We start from the raw sequence: 21330 nt of genomic DNA on the forward strand, positions 1-21330 counted from the left end.
GAGGCAGGTTGACGATGTGTTTATTGCCGCGAATGAGATAATAACGAACGATACGAACGAGATTCTGGTCACGTGAGGGGTAGGCAGGTGAGGACGCCTCAGATGAGGCCAGATAAGGCAGGTGATGATATTGTCTTCCTCAGCGATGGATTCAACAGCTTGCCCCCGGCGGCGATGCATGGCTATATGACTGCTGTTCTTCTGACGTCTCTATTTTGTATAGATGTTGCACTGGCACTTGATTGGAAGTGAGCAGTAAGCAGACTCGAACCCTCCCATCTGTACTTGGGAGACTTTCTCGACGGTTCCCATCTGCCACTGTAGCCTAGTGCGGTTGGAGTCCTTGATCAGAACGACGTCTCTCGCTTTGTCGTCGATGGCTCTTAAGCCCTTCGAGTGGTATGCGGAGCGCAGTTCGGGCAGGTATTCTTTGTGCCACCTGTTCCAAATCTATTCGCCGCTGCCCCCTCCACGTGACTCTTAGCAGGTTATGGATTGGGCGGAGTTCCTTAGCAGACTCGCTGGAGGTAGAGCCAAGTGCGTTGACGGTCGCGATGTTAAACGACGTCCCATTATCATGTCGGCCGGGGTTCGAGGTGAGGGTTCCCGGTCTTCGTTGTAGACAAAGGTTAGCGGTCTGGAGTTGATCACCGCCTCGACCTCCGTAAGTAGTGTTTGCATGTCGATGAAGTATAGTACGTTCTTCGAGAGGGTTTTTCGGATGGCAGATTATACTGCTGTTATCGTGAATTTCATAGCTCTCTGCTATGAAATTCCATTAAATTCCATTCTGCGAGGAGAAGTCTTGTATTAACGGATATCTGAGGGCTTTCCGCGGTGCTTGAAGTTCCCTCGCCACGCACTTGAAAGTATTCGCATTATCTGAGTATGCGGTGTGGCGTAGACCTCGTATATAGGCACTGCCTATTTACGTCTTGGCTGCAAATCATCACAACAACGGGTACAACTGCTGACAGCCAAATCAACAGTTGTTCCCATCAAGAAGATAACTCTGGCTCGGTTGGAGCTAATGGGAGCACTGATGTCTTACAGGCTCTCCAATTCTGTGAAGAGTAACTTCAAGTTGAGAGCTGTACCCCACTTTTGGACCGACTCGACCATCATTCTACACTGGATACGAGAAGATAGATTCAACGCGCTGGATACCGTTCGTTTGTGATAGAGTGGAAGAAATACGGAAAAAAAAAACGTTGGTACTGACCACTGGCATTACGTACCTACACACTGCAACCCGGCCGATCTTCTCACGAGAGAGATTTCAGCGGAACAGTTATTAGCCTCACAGTTGTGGTGGAACGGGCTACACGGTCCCACGAACACTTGGCCATTTGACGATATCCATCTTACGAGAGAACTCAGCCACTGCATATGCCATAGGCTGTCCCATAGGCAGCATAGTGCTGGCATCGGAGAAGAAATATAGCTCGGCTTGTTCGTTATCTTGGAGGTACGTGCCTAGTGACATGGAATTTGTACTGCTTTTAGGCGTGACATTTCACAACACCATGCTCACCATCTATCATGCAGATCTTGTGGTAGCACTCTGTACCAGTTCCTCCTTCCATATATTATGTAAGAGTATCTTTCCGGACACCGTGTAAGGTAGGATGAATCCCGGAAGACCGTAAATTTCTGCGATCGAGCACAAAACATGCCGTTTCGTGACCTCTTTTGTCGTGTTGCTGCGCTGTGCGTCTTTGAGTGGCAAAGAGAGAGAGTGACTCTTGATCCCGTATCATGCCAAGGACCTTTGTTGTCGTGTCGATTATTATTGCGTCCTTTTCGTTCTGAAATATGTCACACATTTTGTGGCAGTTGAATCCCCATTTCTGTAACTCCATTGAAGCATTGCTGAAGATTGTCCCAACATTGTCCCTTACCCTTGCCGCCGAATGCAACGTTTCTTCGCCATAGTCTTCCACCGCATGAGACTTAATGTGGCTTTTACACCGGCTTTCAATCATCTCCTCGTTGTCAGCGCATCCAGCCTCTGTTCTATGTGTGGTGTGCGCGGTGACCTCCATCACGTCCTCCTGGTCTGCGGGCAGGACGATCACGAGCGCGCCCTCATGGAAATTGCTCTGCAACGCGTCGATCAACGCCAGTTCGACTTAGCCAAAATTCTCGGGCCATGGTCGGACCCTAGGTCGGACCCCCTGCAGGGCCTACGAGTTGTTGCTGAGTTCCTCTCCAGCACTGGACTAATGGACGAACTCTAATAGGACACCTTTCCATTATCATCACTTTCTCATCCCTTCCACAAGAGCAATGGGCAGTGTACCGCAATAACGGCGGTGAATGACCCACCACATCATCATCCCATTTATGTGTGTGTGTGCTGCAGATTTGTTTTGTCTCCACTCTCCATGTATCTTTTCTCTGCTTCCTCGACATTCTATGCTCCTAGTATTATCATCATCCACGTATATGGATTGTTCGAGTATGCTCACAGTCTCAGGGTACTCTTTCGCGGTCAGTCGAAGATGATGATGTAACGTTGTTGCAAGGAGAAAGGTACTTGGAGCCGTTCCGAATGTCACCCTATTCATTCTCCAGGCTTCTAGTTTTGGCAATGGCTGCCCTTCCTGTGGTAATGTTTCATACCAAAGAACAGGGCTGGCCAAGATACTTCAAAAAAGTATATTCGATGCCGATACTCGATACCCTCAAAAATTGTATTTCCGATACCGATACAAGATACAGAACCGAAATTGATTTTCGATACAGATACTCGGTACTGTATCGTCGATACTTCGATACATAACTGAAATCCCGAATATAATACAGCTGGTGTTATGATTCGCGAAGTTCACTGAAATAACAATATAATAAAGCTGGTAATATGATTAGGGAAGTAAAAACATTTATTCGTTATTTCTAGAGCCTTTAGTGTATTTTTATAGCGCACTTTTTCTCACAGGGCTTGAACGTATCCGACCGCACGGATTTAATGAAGCTGCACTGTCTAAGCAGCTAGTCTTGTTAGAACTTTAGACTGGAGCCATGGGTACGTGATCGCATTAATAAGCAGCCTAGCAAAAAACAATTCTTTAAGACAATGTTCTTCGTGCGTACCGGTCTGTGAGCACTTGACTATACATACGAATAAACCTGAAACTTTTTTTCTGCTGCTTTTATCGTTTGGTACTGCAGTACTTACCCGGTAGCCTCTGACTTTGCCTCTGACTTAATTTTCTTAGTTGGCCGTTGTGAATTGTGAGCTGTAGAACGGGTTACAGTGCTCAAGCTAAGCCGGCAGTTATTCTTTCCGCATGGCAGACGCGGAATCCACACTTCAAGTCAAGTGGACGTGCTCTTGCGCACTGAGGAGGGGGACATCGGGCAGCGCAGTTCCAGAAGCCGTGAGGTTGGTCCTGTGTAAGGCGTTTTCGGCGCGCCCGCCGTAGAAAGAGACGGAAGAGATTCTTCTGGAACCAACTAGAAGCCGCGCGCGCCCACGAGCGCGTCCCAGGGCAGGGCCCAGGGCCTCCTCTCCGGGAGACCTTGACGATGGAGCGTGCGCGCGGACGTAAGCTTCGAACGAATTTATGGTCGACATGTCTACGGCGCTGCGGCCTGGCTTGTACTGCCGCCTGAGCGAGCGCCGCCGACCCTAAGTCTCACAACAGCCTCAATATTTGCGTCTTTTTTTAGTATCGAGTATCGTTAAAATACACGATACACTAAAAATGTATTTTCGATACCGGTACTCCGATACTCTCATTTTTGGCACGCGATACCTAATACCGATACACAAAATGTATCGAAAGATTGTATCGAAGATACATGTATCTGCGATACTGCCCACCACTGCCAAAGAAATCTCAAGGCGTCGCGATCCTCTTCACGGATCATTACCTGGAGAAACGCTTTTTGTACGTCAGCTACTAAAGCTACTGGATGCAAACGGAAGTTAAGTAGAACCGTCATGATGCACGGGTTCGGGTTTGGACCAGAATGCAAATTATCGTTCAAGGATTTGGTATGAACTTCATGCGATGAGGCATAGAACACTATCCTTATCTTGGTTGTTACGCGATCCTCCCTTATCACTGCGTGGTGCGGCATATAGTACATATGTCTTGGGCTCTCAACTGTGTGCATGAGGTCCGTGACCTTTTCTGCCACATCCGAGAAGAGGTATTCACGAATGGCAGTATCGTAATTATGCATCGGCTGATGGGAAGAACTCAAGAGCCTCTTTGTCACTTGGGCGAGTCGTCTTTGCGCTATCCTTTTGTTATTTTTTATCGAGACGTCATGTTTCCATGGTAGGGCAACGATGTATTTGTCATGTTGATATGTGACTGTGCTCTCGATTTGTTCTAATGCAGGGTGCCGTTTCTTTTCTTTCAATTCACGTTCGCGAATGCCGATTGCTTCCAGATTCCACAAGCGGCCCATGTGATGTGATGTAATGTGACAGAAGAAGAAAAAATGGGGAATACCCAGTGGTTGGGGGGTGGGAGGCAAACATCCCGAACTAGTGGGAACACTTGTTACAACCGAGGGACCAGAAATTGTCACAAAATGGCAATCAGATGCGTTTCTTCAAGGAGGGCTTTCAATGCGTCTGGAGCAATCCAGTGTCGATCACAATCAACGCAATAGCCCCGTAGTTCTAATGTACTATAGAAGTCACAAGTTGCAACACAGGGAGCACAGCGCGACGACCCAACGTCGGTGCGCCGGCGGCGACCGAACCGACCGGGTCGGCTCCCGACCGTGGCCCGGCATACGGTTTGCAACACGGTGATGTTAATGGTCCGTTATCGGCAGCCTGTATCGTACCCCAACGATTTCCCGAGGTGCAGCCAATGCACACTTACGGGTACCTCCTACCCGTTAATTAATCCTAGAGTTAATTTGTGCGATTTTTAAAAACAAAATCAATATGTCATTGTAGAAAACTCTTTATTGCATCATAGTCACAAGATACATGGGTTCTTTAATGCATCACTTCACCAGCAATGAAAAAAAAAAAGAGTGTTACATTGAAAGCATATAACCACCAGTCACGCATATGTATTATTTACTTCACAAATATTCACTTAAAACAGGTTATATGGAACAGAGATAGAAGTTGGAGCTTGTTGCCAGTTAAGTTAGACTGTTGAAAGATGGAAGTCACTGAAAAGGTTAGCCAGAACATAATTGTAGGCCGGTTCCACGTTAGCTCAGACAGGGAGGTCCCATGGACCTCCTGAATTTTCATGATTTTTTATATATATTTAGACGCTCATCGCAGATGATGATCAACATTGGCAAAATTAATCATTCGAATACTTTCCGTGCAAAAAATCGAGATATCCAGCCCTGAATTCGATTGTTGCAATTTTGCCGTGTTTGCACGTGTATACATCCTGAGTTTTAAAATATATCGTAGTGCAATTTTTTTGTGCTTTAGTATACCTACCTGCCAGCACACCGAGCGCAAATTTAGGCGCACAGGTGCAACACTGTATCGTATAAAAAGCGGCGAACATGCTCTGTCGCACAGTTTTGTTCAAACTTCGACGCTTCTTGCTCTGGCTGTCGATATCTCCGACACGTTCGTACGCAGTAGGGCCGCGTTTTAACGCGCTAATCAGCAGTATACGCCTTTGGAGAAGAAGTTTTTGCGTTAGATGAAAGGACTAACATCGGGCCATATCCTGGCAAAATATATACGAAATCAAGTGGGACCTTTTTGAGAAATACACGCGCAAAATCCATGTTTATTTCGAAATATACCTAAACATTTGCCTATTTCAGCACATGCCGCTAGGAAGTATATGCAGGAGAGCTATATCAGATGAAAGAGCATTAAAAGCTGAGTGAGCTGATACCAAGTATTGCGATCAGGGACATCTATAGCCAGATATATCAGGCGTCGAAATTAGGACAAAAGTGCGCGAGAGGGCATGTTCGCCATTTTTTATAGCACACAGCGTTGCACCCGCGCGCTAAAATTTGCTCTCTGACAGCTGGCCTGTAGGCATAATAAAGCAGCATCAGAAATTTCACAACAATATCTCTTAAAGGTCAGCTACGCCGATTTCTCGATGTGTTGAAACGGTTGTGATATTGAGAACGAGCACATCCAACTGCCCCCGAAACGCACCTTCGTTTCTCAATTTTGTCTTCCTATTACGAAAATTAATTCATCAAAGAAACCAAAACAAGCCATGGGCGCAGCCATTTTTGTGACGTAGATGGGATAAACCTGCTCCATCCACGTAGATCATAGAAATCTTACGGAGAGGCTAGAAGGAAAGGCGGGGAGGAGGATCGGAGGAGAGCAAAGAACTTGAACGGAGCTCTTCCCTCTCTCAGTGTATGCGCTCGGAGGCAGCCATATTGAATCAGCCGAGGAAACGTCGCGTATTTCTAGCACGTGAAAGCAACCACAGTTCATAAACCTGTTGCAACACTTGCTCGGTTGCTCTTCTGCTTCCGTCGGCTACGTATTTTGCCAGTGTCCGCCCCTATCCAAGGCTTGTAGTCAAGGCTGGTTGAGGCAGCGGCGGAGACAGCGTCCCCATGTGGCATCCGTGTCGTGTCTTTGTTTCTTCGTGTGTGTATGTGTGTTTTCACATATCTTGCGGTTTGATGGGTTCTGGTTGTGCGTTACTCTTCCAGAAACATTTTTGGCGTTATGTTTGCTGTATGCTTACTGGATTCCTTTGTTTGCATGCGCCGCGGCAACAGTAGCTGATTCAATATGGCGCTCCCCTCGCACGTACGTCCCAGTTTCGGAGGTTTCCTTCTCACATACTCCTTAAGATTTCTATGACGTAGATAGAGAATCGTGCGTCTGATTGGATGAAAGCTGAGGCTTTCTCTGACTTCCCTGGCGTCTTCTCCAGTTTGCGAGGAAATCCAGTTATGGCCGCCGGCTACGGTGAGCGTTTCGTCCGAGGTAATCCCGAGAACTATTGAACGATGGAAACAACAACCGCGAACTCACCTCAACATCATTTTCGGCGTGAAATTGTGATTATGTGCTCGAGAACTTCGCAGTTCAACCGTTCACCTGCCATTCACGTCAACCCGTTTGCTGCTTTTACTACAAGCGCAGGAATGTGAGCGATTGAGGAACAACGTGAGACTTGGTGATCGTTTGAGCATATACCTGCAGAGGACTGGTCTTCAAAGAAAGAAGGCCGTATTTCTGCCCATGCACATCTTGCGATTGCCAGGCTTGTTACACGAGATACATATATTGTGCAGCATCATAGCGCGACTGCAATGAACGACGTAGGAATGTATCGTGACCACTCGAACTGCATTCGTTGAACCATTCGTCGGTTATGTGAAAGTGCTCATTAGAGTTGCCCCGCACAAAAAGTGTTGGATGTAGTTTTGTAGTGTGTTGTTTATTTCGTAGAGCGCATCGCGGCATGTAGGTCGAGAGCCCTTATACGTATTTTTTGCATGTTTACTTGAGTGTGCGCATTGTTCTATACCACACCGGCCATATTTCATTCATAATAGTTTCGCAAATAAACACGTACGGATCGATCTCATTGCTTTTGAGTTAGGCATAGTGTCTTCAGATCAGGGTATGTGTATCCTGTTTGCTGGGCCCAACAGATGTTATTAAGGGTAGTGCAACATTTCCCACTTCTTGAACCATGCTAACATTGCCACAATAAGGAACATTACACTGTGCTGTGTATTCCACACTCAGTTGTCTCGCGACGTAAACCCCCAATTATTATATTGGGTACTCCACATGTTCAACCGGTCAGCACTTCCCACATCCTATGTTTTTTAAACATGTGCTTAAAATTGCACAACTGCCACTCAAGTAACTTTGCCACCAAATTAGTCAGTGACAAAAGGTATATGTACTTTATCACAAATTTAATAACCTTCGTGGAAATGGTTGATGGTGTCCTCTGCCTTGTACGGTGCACTTCATAGCAAAATACACAATAGTCCAAATGTTTTCCTTGTCCACAAATGCCCTGTCAAAGCTGAAAGACTCTTATCAAAATGGGGAAGCGGGCTTGCTTGTCCAGAGAAACAAATATGAAACTGCAGTGCTCAACGTAAATGTGACCCCGCCCCAGTGACCCCGCCCCTTGCACGTGCGCGGCGCCTGCAGCCTGTCTGCTACGCCTTGTTGCAGCGCGATGTACTGGATGTACGCTGCGAGCCTCATTGAGGCTCGTGCAGATGACGTCACGCGCAGCCTTTCAGTCATGTGACTCGGGAAAACATGAAGCGTCACAGGCGTCGTACTGCGTGCCGAATGAGCCAACAGCGCGTGTTTTTACAATATATCGCTCGTAATTGCATGCATACTGCAACAATTCACGGCATGCCCTCTCACAGTAACTCCGGTGTGGCAATATGTTTTCCCGAGTCACATGACCAAACGTGACGTTCCTGCACAAGCCTCATTCCGACGTGCTTCTGAGTTACGTCGCAGCAGAGCGTTCGTTTGGAGTTCGTGGAGTGAATTTTTTAACGGGGAAGGTGATAAGGCTACACTTGGCAAGGTTCTATAAAATGTGCGCGGAAAATGGGAACTCGCAGAACTTGGAATTCCAATTCTCACTTTGTGCCCAATTGACAAGGTATATATTCGGACCTCCGCTCCCAACTTCATTTCGGCACGGTAGCAAGAACTTTCATTTCTCACTTAATTTCATTTTCAGAACTTGAAGGTTGTAACTTCATTACATATTTAGGTCAATGACGTAACTCGTAACTAGCAACTTTTGGGTGGTAATTAACTTCCCCATCTGTGCTGAAATTTACTGTGTTGGTGATGAATATCTAAGAAATAGCTGTGTGCTCTGATGGAACACTTGTGTCCGATGGATGCTACACGCATGTGGAACAGATAATTCCCCAAAACATGCCCTATGCACCTCGGATAAATAAGAGTCCTATAGTGACCTCTGTGTATTACATTTAAAAGAAAAGACGTCCACAAAAACAATGCCAGCCCGATCTTGTCCTATTTGGATCCCAATCACACAAAGAAAAAAAAAACAATCTCAGAAAGCACAAAATAAGTCTAGTAAAACAAACGTCGTCAGCACGACAGCAACCTACTGTCGTCTAGTAAAACGCGCATACGCGACCGAAGGCGAAGGCTCAAATCCAAACCCATCCAATATACATATATACGCACATTATAGCTGTAGGCGAGCAAATAAGTCAAACAGAACAACTTCAACGTGCAGACCGCGCGACCGCAGAACGCCAAATCGTCTCTCGATCTAATCTCCCGCTTTACATTTGCAACGTACAGTTGCCTCCGGCTACATGACATTGCCCTCCGCGCCCCACTACGCGAAAGAGTAACGCATTCCAAACACTTTCCCTCTCTGCGTCCGCCGATACACACGGAGGGGGGGAGTCCGCAGGCATCTGCAGTGTCAGGCCCATACGCCCACATCAGACACGAAACGCGAAGCGTTTATGTTCGCTCGGTACACTCCAATACACATTTGTCATTCACTCCGCACGCGTTCGCACAAGTAACAGTCACGACACGTGAACGTCAGACATCGACTAAACATTGTTGGCTTCAAAACCTATTATGAGGACTCCGCAACCTATCCGTCATCTTCAAAATCTATCGCACAGACTTCCCCTTCCAAAACCATCGCGCTGACTTCAAAACCCAACACACGGACTTCGACTTCCAAATCCACACACGCTGACTTCAACTTCAAATCCCTTCATTCAACTTCAACTTCACATCACATCATGCCCTTCATTCAACATCACATTGTAGCGCCACCGCCATCTAACGATGGTCACACTCCTCGAAGACTTCTTCTTCTCTCTCGAGCTTTCAGTTCTTTTCGGGCAGTGCCGAAGTGGCACCGCGCATTAAACACAGTTTTCCCCTTTCTGTCGGAGTCTAGTGTGGACTCGTTTTACTCCGGCTTCCACATCTCTGGTGACCCGAACGGCGAACGCCCTGCTTTTTCTCGCCGCTTCGAATGCCAACGCTTCGCTCTGGCCTGACTACTGCTGCTACTGAACTTGGTATGAACACTCCGATTCAGCACCAACCAGAGCGGGCCCCGCCCACGTCTGGCCCCTTGCCCACCACTTCCCTACCTTCCGTAGAAGGAACTCTGTCCCTGCGTCTACCACCTTATTGGGCTCACGACCTGCAGCTATCGTTCGCCCAGGCCGATGCTCAATTTTCCGCCCGAAACATTTCGTCTCAGATTACCAAGTACGGATATGTCCTTGGGGCTTTGCCTGCCGATACCGCGGCGGAGATCCGTGATATTATCCTCCAACCACTCCTCGACAAGCCCTACGACACCCTCAAGACAGAATTAATCTCCCGAAACAACGATGTCTTCCCAACGTCGCCTGCAGCAGCTTCTCACCAACGAAGAGCTCGGCGACCAGAAGCCAACCCAGCTTCTTCGACGGATGCGAGCTCTAGTTGGCGACGCAACTCTAGATTCATCGCTTCTCCAAGAACTGTTTCTGCAACGTCTGCCCGCGGAAGCACGTCGCATCCTTGCTGCGGCAGGCAGCACTTCCTTAGAAGACCTTGCCAAGCTTGCTGACCGTATACTTGACCACTCGCCGGCGGCATCGGCTACCATCGCCTCCTTTGACCACACGCCTCCTCCTGCGCGTCCTGACACCGACCTCTCTGGCATACCTGCTGCAATGGTAGCCATCACTTCAACGATACAGAACATGAACGCCGCCATGGCGAGTCTCACGGCAATGGTGGCTGGCATTTCCACCCGCAACAGGTCCCCCTCTCCCGTCGGTCGCCAAGATAACCGACGGCGCCGTTACTCCAGCCGTTGCCGTTTCCCCTCACCAGCACACTCGCAGGACAGCCCGTTTTGCTGGTATCACTTTAACTTCGGTGGCAGAGCTCAGAAGTGCAAGCCCCCGTGCACCTGGCCGGGAAACGGTCCAACCAGCAACTGAGGGCGGCAGCAGCTGGTGTTTCGGGAACCCGCCTGTTCTGTATTCCGGACAAGATTAGCAACGCAAGATTTCTAGTCGACACGGGAGCGGACGTCAGTATCGTGCCTCCAGAGTCCCCTCACCGATTACGTCCAGACTCCACTTTCAGCTTGCAGGCGGTCAATTCCTCACCAATTACATGCTACGGCTGACGATCGCTCACCATGAATCTTGGCCTTCGCAGAACCTTTCAGTGGCTCTTCATCGTTGCCGACGTTCCCCACCCTATTCTTGGCGCGGATTTTCTGCGGCATTTTGACGTACTTGTCGATGTGAAGCGCCAGCGGCTCGTCGACGCCGTCACCGGTTTGAAGGTCCAAGGCGTCTCAACCACCTTCAAAGCCGTCAGTCCGACCTTCCTCCGCCACTCTACTTCTCCCAATTTCCTCGCCATTCTGGACGAGTTCCCGGAGATCTCACGTTCTCCACCTCCGGATGCTCCAGCGCGCCATTCGATTACTCACCACATACTCACCAAAGATCCGCCAGTTCACGCCCGTCCCCGGCGTCTCCCTCCCGAGCGTCTGGCTATCGCACGCCGGGAGTTTGACCACATGCTTGCCCTCGGTATCGTCCGACCTCCCAGCAGTCCATGGGCATCGGCCTTGCATATGGTCCCGAAGAAGGATCCGGGTGACTGGCGGCCTTGCGGCGATTATAGAGCTCTTAACGGCATAACCATCCCCAACCGCTACCCGGTGCCGCATATCCAGGAGTTCACCACCCATCTCCATGGTGCCACTACGTTCTCAAAGGTCGACCTCGTAAAGGCCTATCATCAGATTCCGGTCGAGCCTGCGGACATCCCGAAGACTGCCATTACAACACCTTTCGGCCTCTTCAAGTATGTCCGCATGCCATTTGGCCTCCGGAACGCGGCGCAGAGCTTCCAGCGCTTCATCGACCAGGTTGTCAGAGATTTACCATACTGTTCCGCATACGTCGACGACATCCTGCTCGCGAGTTCATCGCCCGAGGAGCACGAATCACATCTGCGTCAACTGTTCCATCGTCTCCAGGAATTCGGTGTGGTCATAAATGCTGCCAAATGCGAGTTCGGCGTGCACAGCATAGATTTTCTTGGTCATCACATCAACTCGGAGGGGATCACGCCACTCCGCACGAAGGTCCAAGCTATTGACGATTTTCCCCAGGCACAAACTCATCGCAAGCTCCGCCAATTCGTTGGGTTGGTCAATTTCTATCGAAGATTCCTTCCCGGCTGTGCACGTCTACTTGCCCCACTTTTCGACCTCCTTTCTGGCACCAATCGTTCCAGTAAAACACTTGTGTGGACAGCTGAGGCTGAGCAAGCGTTTCAGCAGGTTAAAAAGATGTTGTCCGAGGCTACGCTGCTCGCCCATTCTATCCCGAACGCACCGACGTACCTCGTGGTGGGCGCCTCAAGTGTGGCAGTAGGCGCAGCCCTACATCAACTCGACGATCAAGGCCAGCCCGTCCCCTTGAGTTTCTTCTCTCGCAAGCTCACGACTGCGGAGAAACGGTACAGCACTTTCGGCCGCGAGCTGCTCGCCGTCTACCTAACCGTAAGGTACTTCTGCCATTTCCTCGAGGGACGACCCTTCACCGTTTTCACGGACCATAAGCCGCTGACTTTCGCCATCAAATCCTCCAGCGCCTCGCTTTCACCTCGTGAGATCCGGCATCTCGCTTTCATCAGCGAGTTTACCACCGACGTTCGCCACATTTCTGGCCAATCCAACCAAGTAGCCAATGCGCTGTCGCGTCTCGGTGTATCGGCGGTCACCTCATCAAGGTGAAAAACCGGGCGTGTTGGTGTTGATCTTGCATGACGAACTAGCACTGGGAACGGGACAGAGAGAGAGGAGACGACAGGACAGGTGCTAGACTTCCAACAAAAGAATTTATTGGCAACATAGTACCGTCTTTAAATATGACACTCAGAAGGTTAATGTGTCATCCACACACTCGTCATCCTTTTTCTTGTCCCACGTTTTTAGGAATTTGACTTCATTATCACACAGAGTGATAGAAGCCTGACTCACACACTGTTGCTCATTTTTCCTTATTTCAAATGCCTCTATTATTTCTCTGGTACGCTGATCACAAGAACGACCTTTTATCCTCGTCTCCGGGAATCTTGGAGAACAGCCACACGTGTTACAATGCACCGACAAGTGACCGGACGGGGTACCCCTCAGGGTTGCAGCATGCTCCCTTAGCCTAATGTTTAAACATCGCCCCGTCTGGCCAATGTATGATTTACCGCAGGTCAGCGGTATCTCATACACCACATTTGCCTTATATGGAACAAACTTCTTTTGGTGTTTTATGTCACAATGACCGACATTCCTTCTATGGCAAGTCATATTACACAATTTCCCTAATTTTTCTGGAGCAGAGAGTGCCACAGGAATAGAATGCCTATTTGCAAGTTTCTTTAAATTACGGGACAATTTATGCATATAAGGCAATATAACGCAATTCGCATAAATTCGGTGCGCAATAAATTCTTTTGTTGGAAGTCTAGCACCTGTCCTGTTGTCTCCTCTCTCTGTCCCGTTCCCAGTGCTAGTTCGTCATGCAAGGTCACCTCATCTCCACCTCCAGCCATTGACTATGCTGCCCTTGCTCTGGCACAGGCTGACGATCCGGAACTCCAGCAACTCTGCGCGACGCCGAACAACCTAACCATCAAAACGGTCCCATTGCCCGTCGGCGCTCAACCCCTTCTCTGTGACACTTCAACGCGAACGCCCAGACCATATGTCCCTCAGGCCTTTCGACGCCAGGTCTTCGACGCGTTCCACTGCCTCGCCCACCCCGGTATACGTGCCACGCAGCGTCTTATCTCCACCCGTTTCCTGTGGCCCAGCATGCAGAAGGACGTACGTCACTGGACCCGCACATGTCTGGCATGCCAACGAGCCAAAGTGCACCGTCACACGTCGTCGCCCTCCGCTGCCTTCCCCGTACCCGAAGCCCGTTTCCGGCACATCCACATCGACCTCGTAGGTCCCCTTACACCTTCTTCAGGCAACACCTACCTTCTAACATGTGTTGACCGGTTTTCCCGATGGCCCGAAGCTTACCCCATTACCGACATTACCGCCTCTACTGTCTGTGGTGCATTTCTCACCACATGGGTGTCCCGGTTCGGTGCGCCAGCCACTATCACCACTGACCGCGGTCGCCTATTCACTTCCCGCTTTTCGCCGCGATATGCAGATTCCTGGGAGCCCGGCACCGTCTCACCACTGCATATCATCCCTGCTCTCACGGGCTCGTGGAGAGGCTCCATAGACAGCTCAAGGCAGCCCTGAAGACCTCTGAGTTTCCGGAACGTTGGTCCGAGCACTTGCCCCTGGTTCTGCTCGGTATCCGCAGCGCCATCAAAGACTGTGGTGATTCCGCAGCAGATTTGCTGTAAGGCGGCCCCCTTCGTCTTCCAGGTGAATTCTTCGCTCCCGGCGAAAGTCAGCCCCTGCCCGACCCACAAGGTTTTGCCACCCGGCTCTCCTCATTTTGGGCCACTATGCGGGCGTCGTCTTACCGACCCTCATCCAATCGTCGCATCTTTGTGCACCCCGACCTGGCAACGACGTCACATGTTATCGTACGCCACGACGGCCATCGTCAGCCCCTACAGAACCCATACGACGGCCCCTACCTCGTCCAAAGTCGCCGTCCGAAGTCCTTCACCCTCTGCATTAACGGGCGCTCCGATGTGGTTTCAACGGATCGCATTAAGCCCGCGTACATGGACGTTCCGTCTATCTCAGCGCTTTCGGCCCCTGTCTCTTCGGTCCCCTCCCCCGTCACCCCGGTTTCGTCAACGACTCGCAGGGTCCACTGAGACTCGAAACCGCCTACCTTCCTACACCTTTAGACGGAACAGCACGTCCCAGCAGCGTGTGTGCTCGCTCTCCGTGCTTCCAGAGGGGGGAGCCTGTAGCGCCACCACCATCTAACGATGGTCACGTTTCTCGAAGACGACTTCTTCTCTCTCGAGCTTTCAGTTCTTTTCAGGCAGTGCCAAAGTGGCACCGCGCATTAAACACAGTTTTCCCCGTTCTGTCGGAGTCTAGTGTGGACTCGTTTTACTCCGGCTTCCACAACATCATTCTCTATGAGGTGATGGTGAATGAAGTCGGTGAAGGTCATCATGAATGAATTCGCCGACCTATGGATCAGCGGGCCTGGAGCATGTGCGCTGCCGTCTCTTCCGTCGTCTACGGTGCCTGCGGCGTTCTTCGTTGTGGATCTTGGCCTTGGCCTCCCGGTAGCTGCTGTTGGAGCGCGAGCGTTCTCTGGCAATGCGTCTCTGCCAGACTTGTACGTATCTTGAGTACGTACTCAAAATACAGTATTTTAAATACTTTTTCCGGTATTTTGGTACTCTACTCAATACTTTTTTGCGACAAGTATTTTTAATGTATTTAAAATACTTTTTTCGGTATTTGCTACTCAGTACTCAAGATACTTTCCTTCCTCGTCAAGCCATATCCAGCACGCTTCCCGCCGTGCCGAGATTTTCAGCTGACTGGAATTTAACCCCCTTTTTCTTCGTTTTCTTTTTTTTCGGGAATTCGCGAATCTGTCATTTATCCTCTTGTACAATAGGCTGGTCCCAAGCCTGACCTTGCTTCTCAATAGCCAGCTTCGTCAGAAAACCGTTCCTATTCATATTGCCAGGTGAATCACCAGGGGATTAGGTACAAGATAATCCCGGCATTTATTTCCTTGGTCATCCAAGCAATAAACACGTGCCAGAGGTTGAAAGACCCGAACCGACATACAGGAGGGATTACGAAGTTTTGGGTCAGAACATAGCAACAAAGTTTACTTGGGTTCACCAAAGTTCACCAAACATTACTTGACACCAAGACGTTGCAAATGAAAGATATGCGTTGCTGATGAAGTTTATTCTTTTCATTTGTAAGGCCACGTTCAGAATACGCGTTTCACTTACTGCTAATACTAAAGTACTTTAAGTAGTATCTTAAATACTTCTTAGAGTATTTAGTACTCTACTCAAATTACTTCCAGTTTTGAGTATTTTGTACTCTATTTTAAATATTTTCCGCAGAGTATTTAGTATCTTATTTTAAATACTTTTGCGCAGTATTTTGTACAAGTCTGGTCTCTGCTGCTTACGTTTGGGGCGGTCGATCGACGTTGCTGGGTGGCTGCCTTGGCAGTTGACACACTTGGGGACGTTCTGGGGGCAATCGGAGGAGTCGTGGGACGTTCCACAGTTTGCACAAATCCTCTTTCGAGTGCAGCACGCTGCCACGTGTCCATGGTTCTGGCAGTTGTAACTAGGGAAGGATAACGGACGTATTTTTGTTACCGTTTTCATTTTCGTTACTGCTATATTTTCGTTTCCGTTATCCGTTTCTGATACCAGCTTTTAATTTCGTTTCCGTTACGTTTCCGGTAACGGAACGGCTGTTGCAGAGCTGCAGGAGGACAGCCCGTCCTGCTCTATCAGCACGCTGTTTTGCCCAAGTGCTCCTTCGGTGTCAGGCGTACACCGTACACAAGTAATTTTACGTCGTTGGGATGCGCAAAATCTTGCACGATTTTTAAAGAAGTGTATGAACATGTCTACAGTCAGTCTTCTGTCCTCCGTCACCATGAGTCCAGCAACCAGAGATAGGCGTAACCTTCATCCATTGTCGCATTCATAGGCAGACGCTCTCAGTAGTAAAGAATACTGCCATATAGCCACGGTGAAACGAAGAAAGCAACAAATGAAAAAAAGTAAAAAAAAATCATATTGTCATCCTCGGGCTATGGTGGAGTAGAGTGCGTGGAGTCTCATGTGTTGATGTCATATAGGTAGGTAATGTCACGAGTAGGTATAAGCGAGTGATACACCCTCAATATCCAATATTGCGCTTTCTTTCCATGCTGTCGTGTAGTATTTAGAGCATTGCAGGGAATGTAATCATCAAAATACAAAAATAAAATGAAAAGTCACTCAAATGTCATCGCACAACTGTAGTAGCCATCACCCGAATTCAATACCGGACGATAATTTTCGTTTCCGTTTCTGTTTCCGGTAATGGAGGACAGTGGTATGCGTTTCCGTTTTCGTTATTGTTACCATCTCCAATTTCGGTAATATACCGTTTTTGTTTCCGTTACCATTACCGTTACCCTTCCCTGGTTGTAATATTGCGGCGTCGGCGGTAGGTAGGGTTTTACACGCATGGTCAGGAGATGGAGGCTGACCTCACGCGGCTTCTCGGCCCCGGCGAAGGTGAGCCTCACAGCACCACCGTCCTTTTTTATCCGCCTCGCAGCGATTACCGCTGGGCTTGACCTGATGGCCAGCCGTATTTGGTCGTCTGATAGTGAGGCGTCCACACCAGTGATGATGCCGTAGAAAGAGCCACTGGGGCGGGGTTCATATGCTCCAACAGGGATTGAGCAGATGCGATCGAGTCCTAAAAGGGAGACCTTTGCAATTGGGGAAGTGGCATCCACCGCGATTATGTTCTTCGCAAAATTCGGTCTTATATCTTTAATCCTCCCCGGGAACTCAGAAGTGCTGAAGTCGCAAGGAATCGTAAACAGCAGGATGTGTATTTTTTCAATTATATGCACATTATGCGCGCACATTCGAAAACCCTCACGGTTGCACCTACGATAAAACAACATCACACATACAGACACACACACAAATGGGATGATGATGTGGTGGGTCATTCACCGCCGCTACGACGGTACACTGCCCCATTACTCTTGCCGAAGGGATGAAAAAGGGATGATGATGGAACAGGGTGTCCTACTAGAGTCCGTCCGTTAGCACAGTGCTGGAGAGGAACTCAGCAACAACTCGTAGGCCTTGCATCTGATGTGAGGGGTCCGACCATGGACCGATAATTTTGGCTAAGCTGAACAGGCGTTGATCGACGCGTTGCAGAGCAGTTTCCATGAGGGCGCTCGCGATTGTACTGTCCGCAGACCAGGAGGATGTGATGGAGGTCACCGCGCACACCACAAGTGGAACAGAGGCTGGATGCGCCGACAGCGACGAGATGTTTGAAAGCCGGTGTAAAAGCAACATTAAGTCTCATGCGGTGGAAAACTGTGGTAAAGGGACGTAGCATTCGGCGGGGGAGAGTAAAAGACAATATGAGGTCAACGGAGTTAAGTATGGAGTGGGTGGTGATGTCATCTTGCCATTGAGAGTGCACCTTGGGCCGGTGAGGCTTGATACGAGTTAACGGCGATCCCCACGAGACAAGGTGATTGATGCGCGCCTGTTCGATCTGCGTCCTCGTTTTCACTGTTGCCCATATGACCCGGGATCCACTGGAAGACGATAGAGTGGCATTGTGCGCTACAAGGCGTGTAGAAGAATGTAGAAATCACAATTTTTGTTATTTGTATTAAACTGGTTGAAAGAAGCGGTCGTCCCTGCGTGTCTTCGTCCTACCTCACCGCTATCACTCAAGTATGTTCCAACCTGCCCGTTTACTCACAAATCCATAATTTTTTACATGAATCCCCAGATTATATTTCGTTATTGATTGACATTGCTTACATTATTCGTTCACGTGTGTCTCCCTCTTTTCTTTTCTTTTTTTCTTTTCATATTGCATGTGAACAGCAAAGCGTCTGCCATTACCCGCCCTGCCCTCCCACATAAGTGCACACTAATTTGTGTTGCTCGTTAACAACAACAACAACAACAACAAAAACATGATGCGTACACCTGAAGGTCACAGATGGAGCCACAGAACTGGTAAATATGAATAAAATCGGAGAGGTTTCTCTTCATTAGGGATGAACGAGTTAAGAAAAAAAAAACGTTTTTGACACGTTGCGAAGATCTGTAACCTTTATGGCAGGAGTACGCTGCTCTGGGTTATTTAGTACTGCCCACCGAAGATAGGGCTGTTCTAGTGAGAACTTGCTTGGTTTCTTAACCTGTACCAAAGCTCCACAGTGGAGTGGAATGCGACCTTTTCTTTGTTTTTCTTTCTTTCTTTTTTTTCCCGACACTACATATGACATTCACAGTATCAAGTTTATACAGGCATTTATTTGAAGCTGTAAGATTTCGCAAAGATGGCAAACTCGCTGTTGGCAGTGCTGCCGGTTCACGAGTGCTAGTTATTGATTTTTGTGGCAGTTAGACTCTAGGACCGTGGAATTTATACATTTCACCCAGCTGGTAACATGTAACTTGAATTAAGTCATATTTTTCAGAAGCGGGAGACAATGACATACCAACTATCCCGCTTTAGTACTTTAATGATTTCATCAGTTTTATGTATGTTATGTTATGTATGTTATCTTTACCTCAAACAAATATGGGTACATTTCACAGTTCCAACACACTCAGATAGGAAAATTTTCAGGCATACTTGATCTTGGAAGCGGGTCAGGAATGTGTGAATGTGACAATATGTGCATGGTGGGCTGGTATAGGACACAATGCTTGTAAGCTATGAAAGCAATTTGAATACTAGTTTCTAGTGAACATGTGGATAGTGAATAGCGAACTGGCGAGTAGAGCACAAGAGAAGTAGTTTTTGAGGGTGGGGTGAGAACTTATGTTCGGAGTAGCAGAACAAGTCGGGAGACGAGTTCACTTTCTCCTCGTTTTTTTTTTTTTTTTTGCATTTCAAACAAACTAACTAACTATATAAAACTGCAGGAAGGGAGTTGCCTCAGGACAGAAGCCGCCGATATTTCGAACAGAGACTGTTCTTCTTCTGGGCACCGTCCTCATCATTGGCATGGTATTTAAAGGGTTAGGTGTGACGTGTTTAAAGGTTCATGCGAAGGTTCTGCTTCAAGGTTCTGCTCTCTTTATTGCATGCCACAACTTTGTATTACAAATATATATTTAAAAAAAAATTGCTCGTTCTGGAATTTTCCCCACGTAACCACTAACCTCCTTATCTTTCGCTATGCTTGCGAATTCTTGCCTGTTGTCCCGTTTCGTCCACGTGTTCGTGAACCTTCCATTTTTCTGCAACCGGTCTGTAGCCTAGATCACTACGTTCACATAATCCCCTCCACACTCTAACAAACCAGCCATTCACTCCCGCCGTAAAAACCCGTACGGACCTTTCTTCCCTCCGGGCTGTTGACCCACAATTCGCATGAACCTTTAAACACGTCACACCTAACCCTTTAAATACCATGCCAATGATGAGGACGGTGCCCAGAAGAAGAACAGTCTCTGTTCGAAATATCGGCGGCTTCTGTCCTGAGGCAACTCCCTTCCTACATCTCTACCGGTTCGCTGGATTTCTACCCATCTATATAAAACTGCATATTTCGAGGGCTTTATGAAACCCATATTTCCGAGCATACTTCGACGACCTTTCTTGTTGTAACACAAAGCAGTGGCGTGGTACAAAAAGGTGTAGTACGTGACAATACTTTTAATGCCATCAATGATGCAGAGTGACAGGCGTCTCATTGTTTACTAGATGTTCCACGCGATAGAGCGCACGCACCTATTTACGAACTGGCGGCGCAGTATGCACACCCGGTTGCAAGAATGCGTGTCAAGCGTGCGTGATAGGTCACGTCCTCCTATGTTTTCGGATAAGAATGACCTTTCTAGGCCTTGTATCGCGTGCCCTGCCCTCATCTATGTGTCGCAGGTGATGTTTTACAAGGGGAAAACGCTGCACTATAATTGTCAACGCAGATGGGGAGTGCTTGTGTACCAAGTTCCCAACTACATACTTTAGGTACATGTTGTACTTATGATTTTCATTAAAAGTGCCCTTCAAGATTCTTACAACTATATCTTTACTGAAGATTGATTTGTAAAAGACAAAAATGGAGATGTTAGTCCCGAGCCAGTCGGGACTGGCTACTCTAGGACGTGTTCTTCAGAAAAGGAAGGGAACCTACACAAATCTATACACTTTGAAACGGAATGGATGAAAACATCACCACAAAACTTGGCACCAAAAGCAACAGTGTATCTTTACTGAACTTTGAGACACACACCTAGCTTGCTTCGATGAAAATTTCATCCTCCTCTGACATTTCTTCCACGTCAATTCATTATACGAATAATTGGCCCTTCGCAGTATTTGATTCCCTAATAAGTCGCTATAGGGACTCCAGCTAGACAGTAAGCCAAAAAAAAAAAAAAAACACGTTACATTGAGACATCGCGGTATGCTGTATCTGGCTGAATCGGAGGTGGTAAATTGAAACAGTGGTGTAAATTGAAACAGCCGGTGCGGCTGTTTCAATTTCTCCCGCACCCGGCGCTGACTCCCACTGATTGCAGCGCCTCCTGGCCGAGCGCTTAACCTATACGTGTTATATGTGATGCGAGGATTTGATGAGAAGTAATGCACAGTCGCACGCAACTCGCAA

General features: G+C 48.2%; 2 protein-coding genes across 2 annotated transcripts in view; both read left to right on the forward strand.

The window, feature by feature from the left end:
• The window catches only part of LOC135394401 (uncharacterized), a 158332-nt gene that overhangs the window by 115316 nt on the left and 21686 nt on the right, over positions 1 to 21330 (forward strand). The gene's annotated exons all lie outside the window — the stretch shown is intronic.
• Positions 10339 to 10938, forward strand: LOC135395772 (uncharacterized). Its single transcript, XM_064626863.1, has one exon. The coding sequence runs from the start codon at positions 10339 to 10341 to the stop codon at positions 10936 to 10938; it is 600 nt and encodes a 199-aa protein (XP_064482933.1).

The sequence above is a fragment of the Ornithodoros turicata genome, chromosome 5, assembly GCF_037126465.1.
Source record: "Ornithodoros turicata isolate Travis chromosome 5, ASM3712646v1, whole genome shotgun sequence".
In the NCBI taxonomy this organism is placed as follows: domain Eukaryota; kingdom Metazoa; phylum Arthropoda; class Arachnida; order Ixodida; family Argasidae; genus Ornithodoros; species Ornithodoros turicata.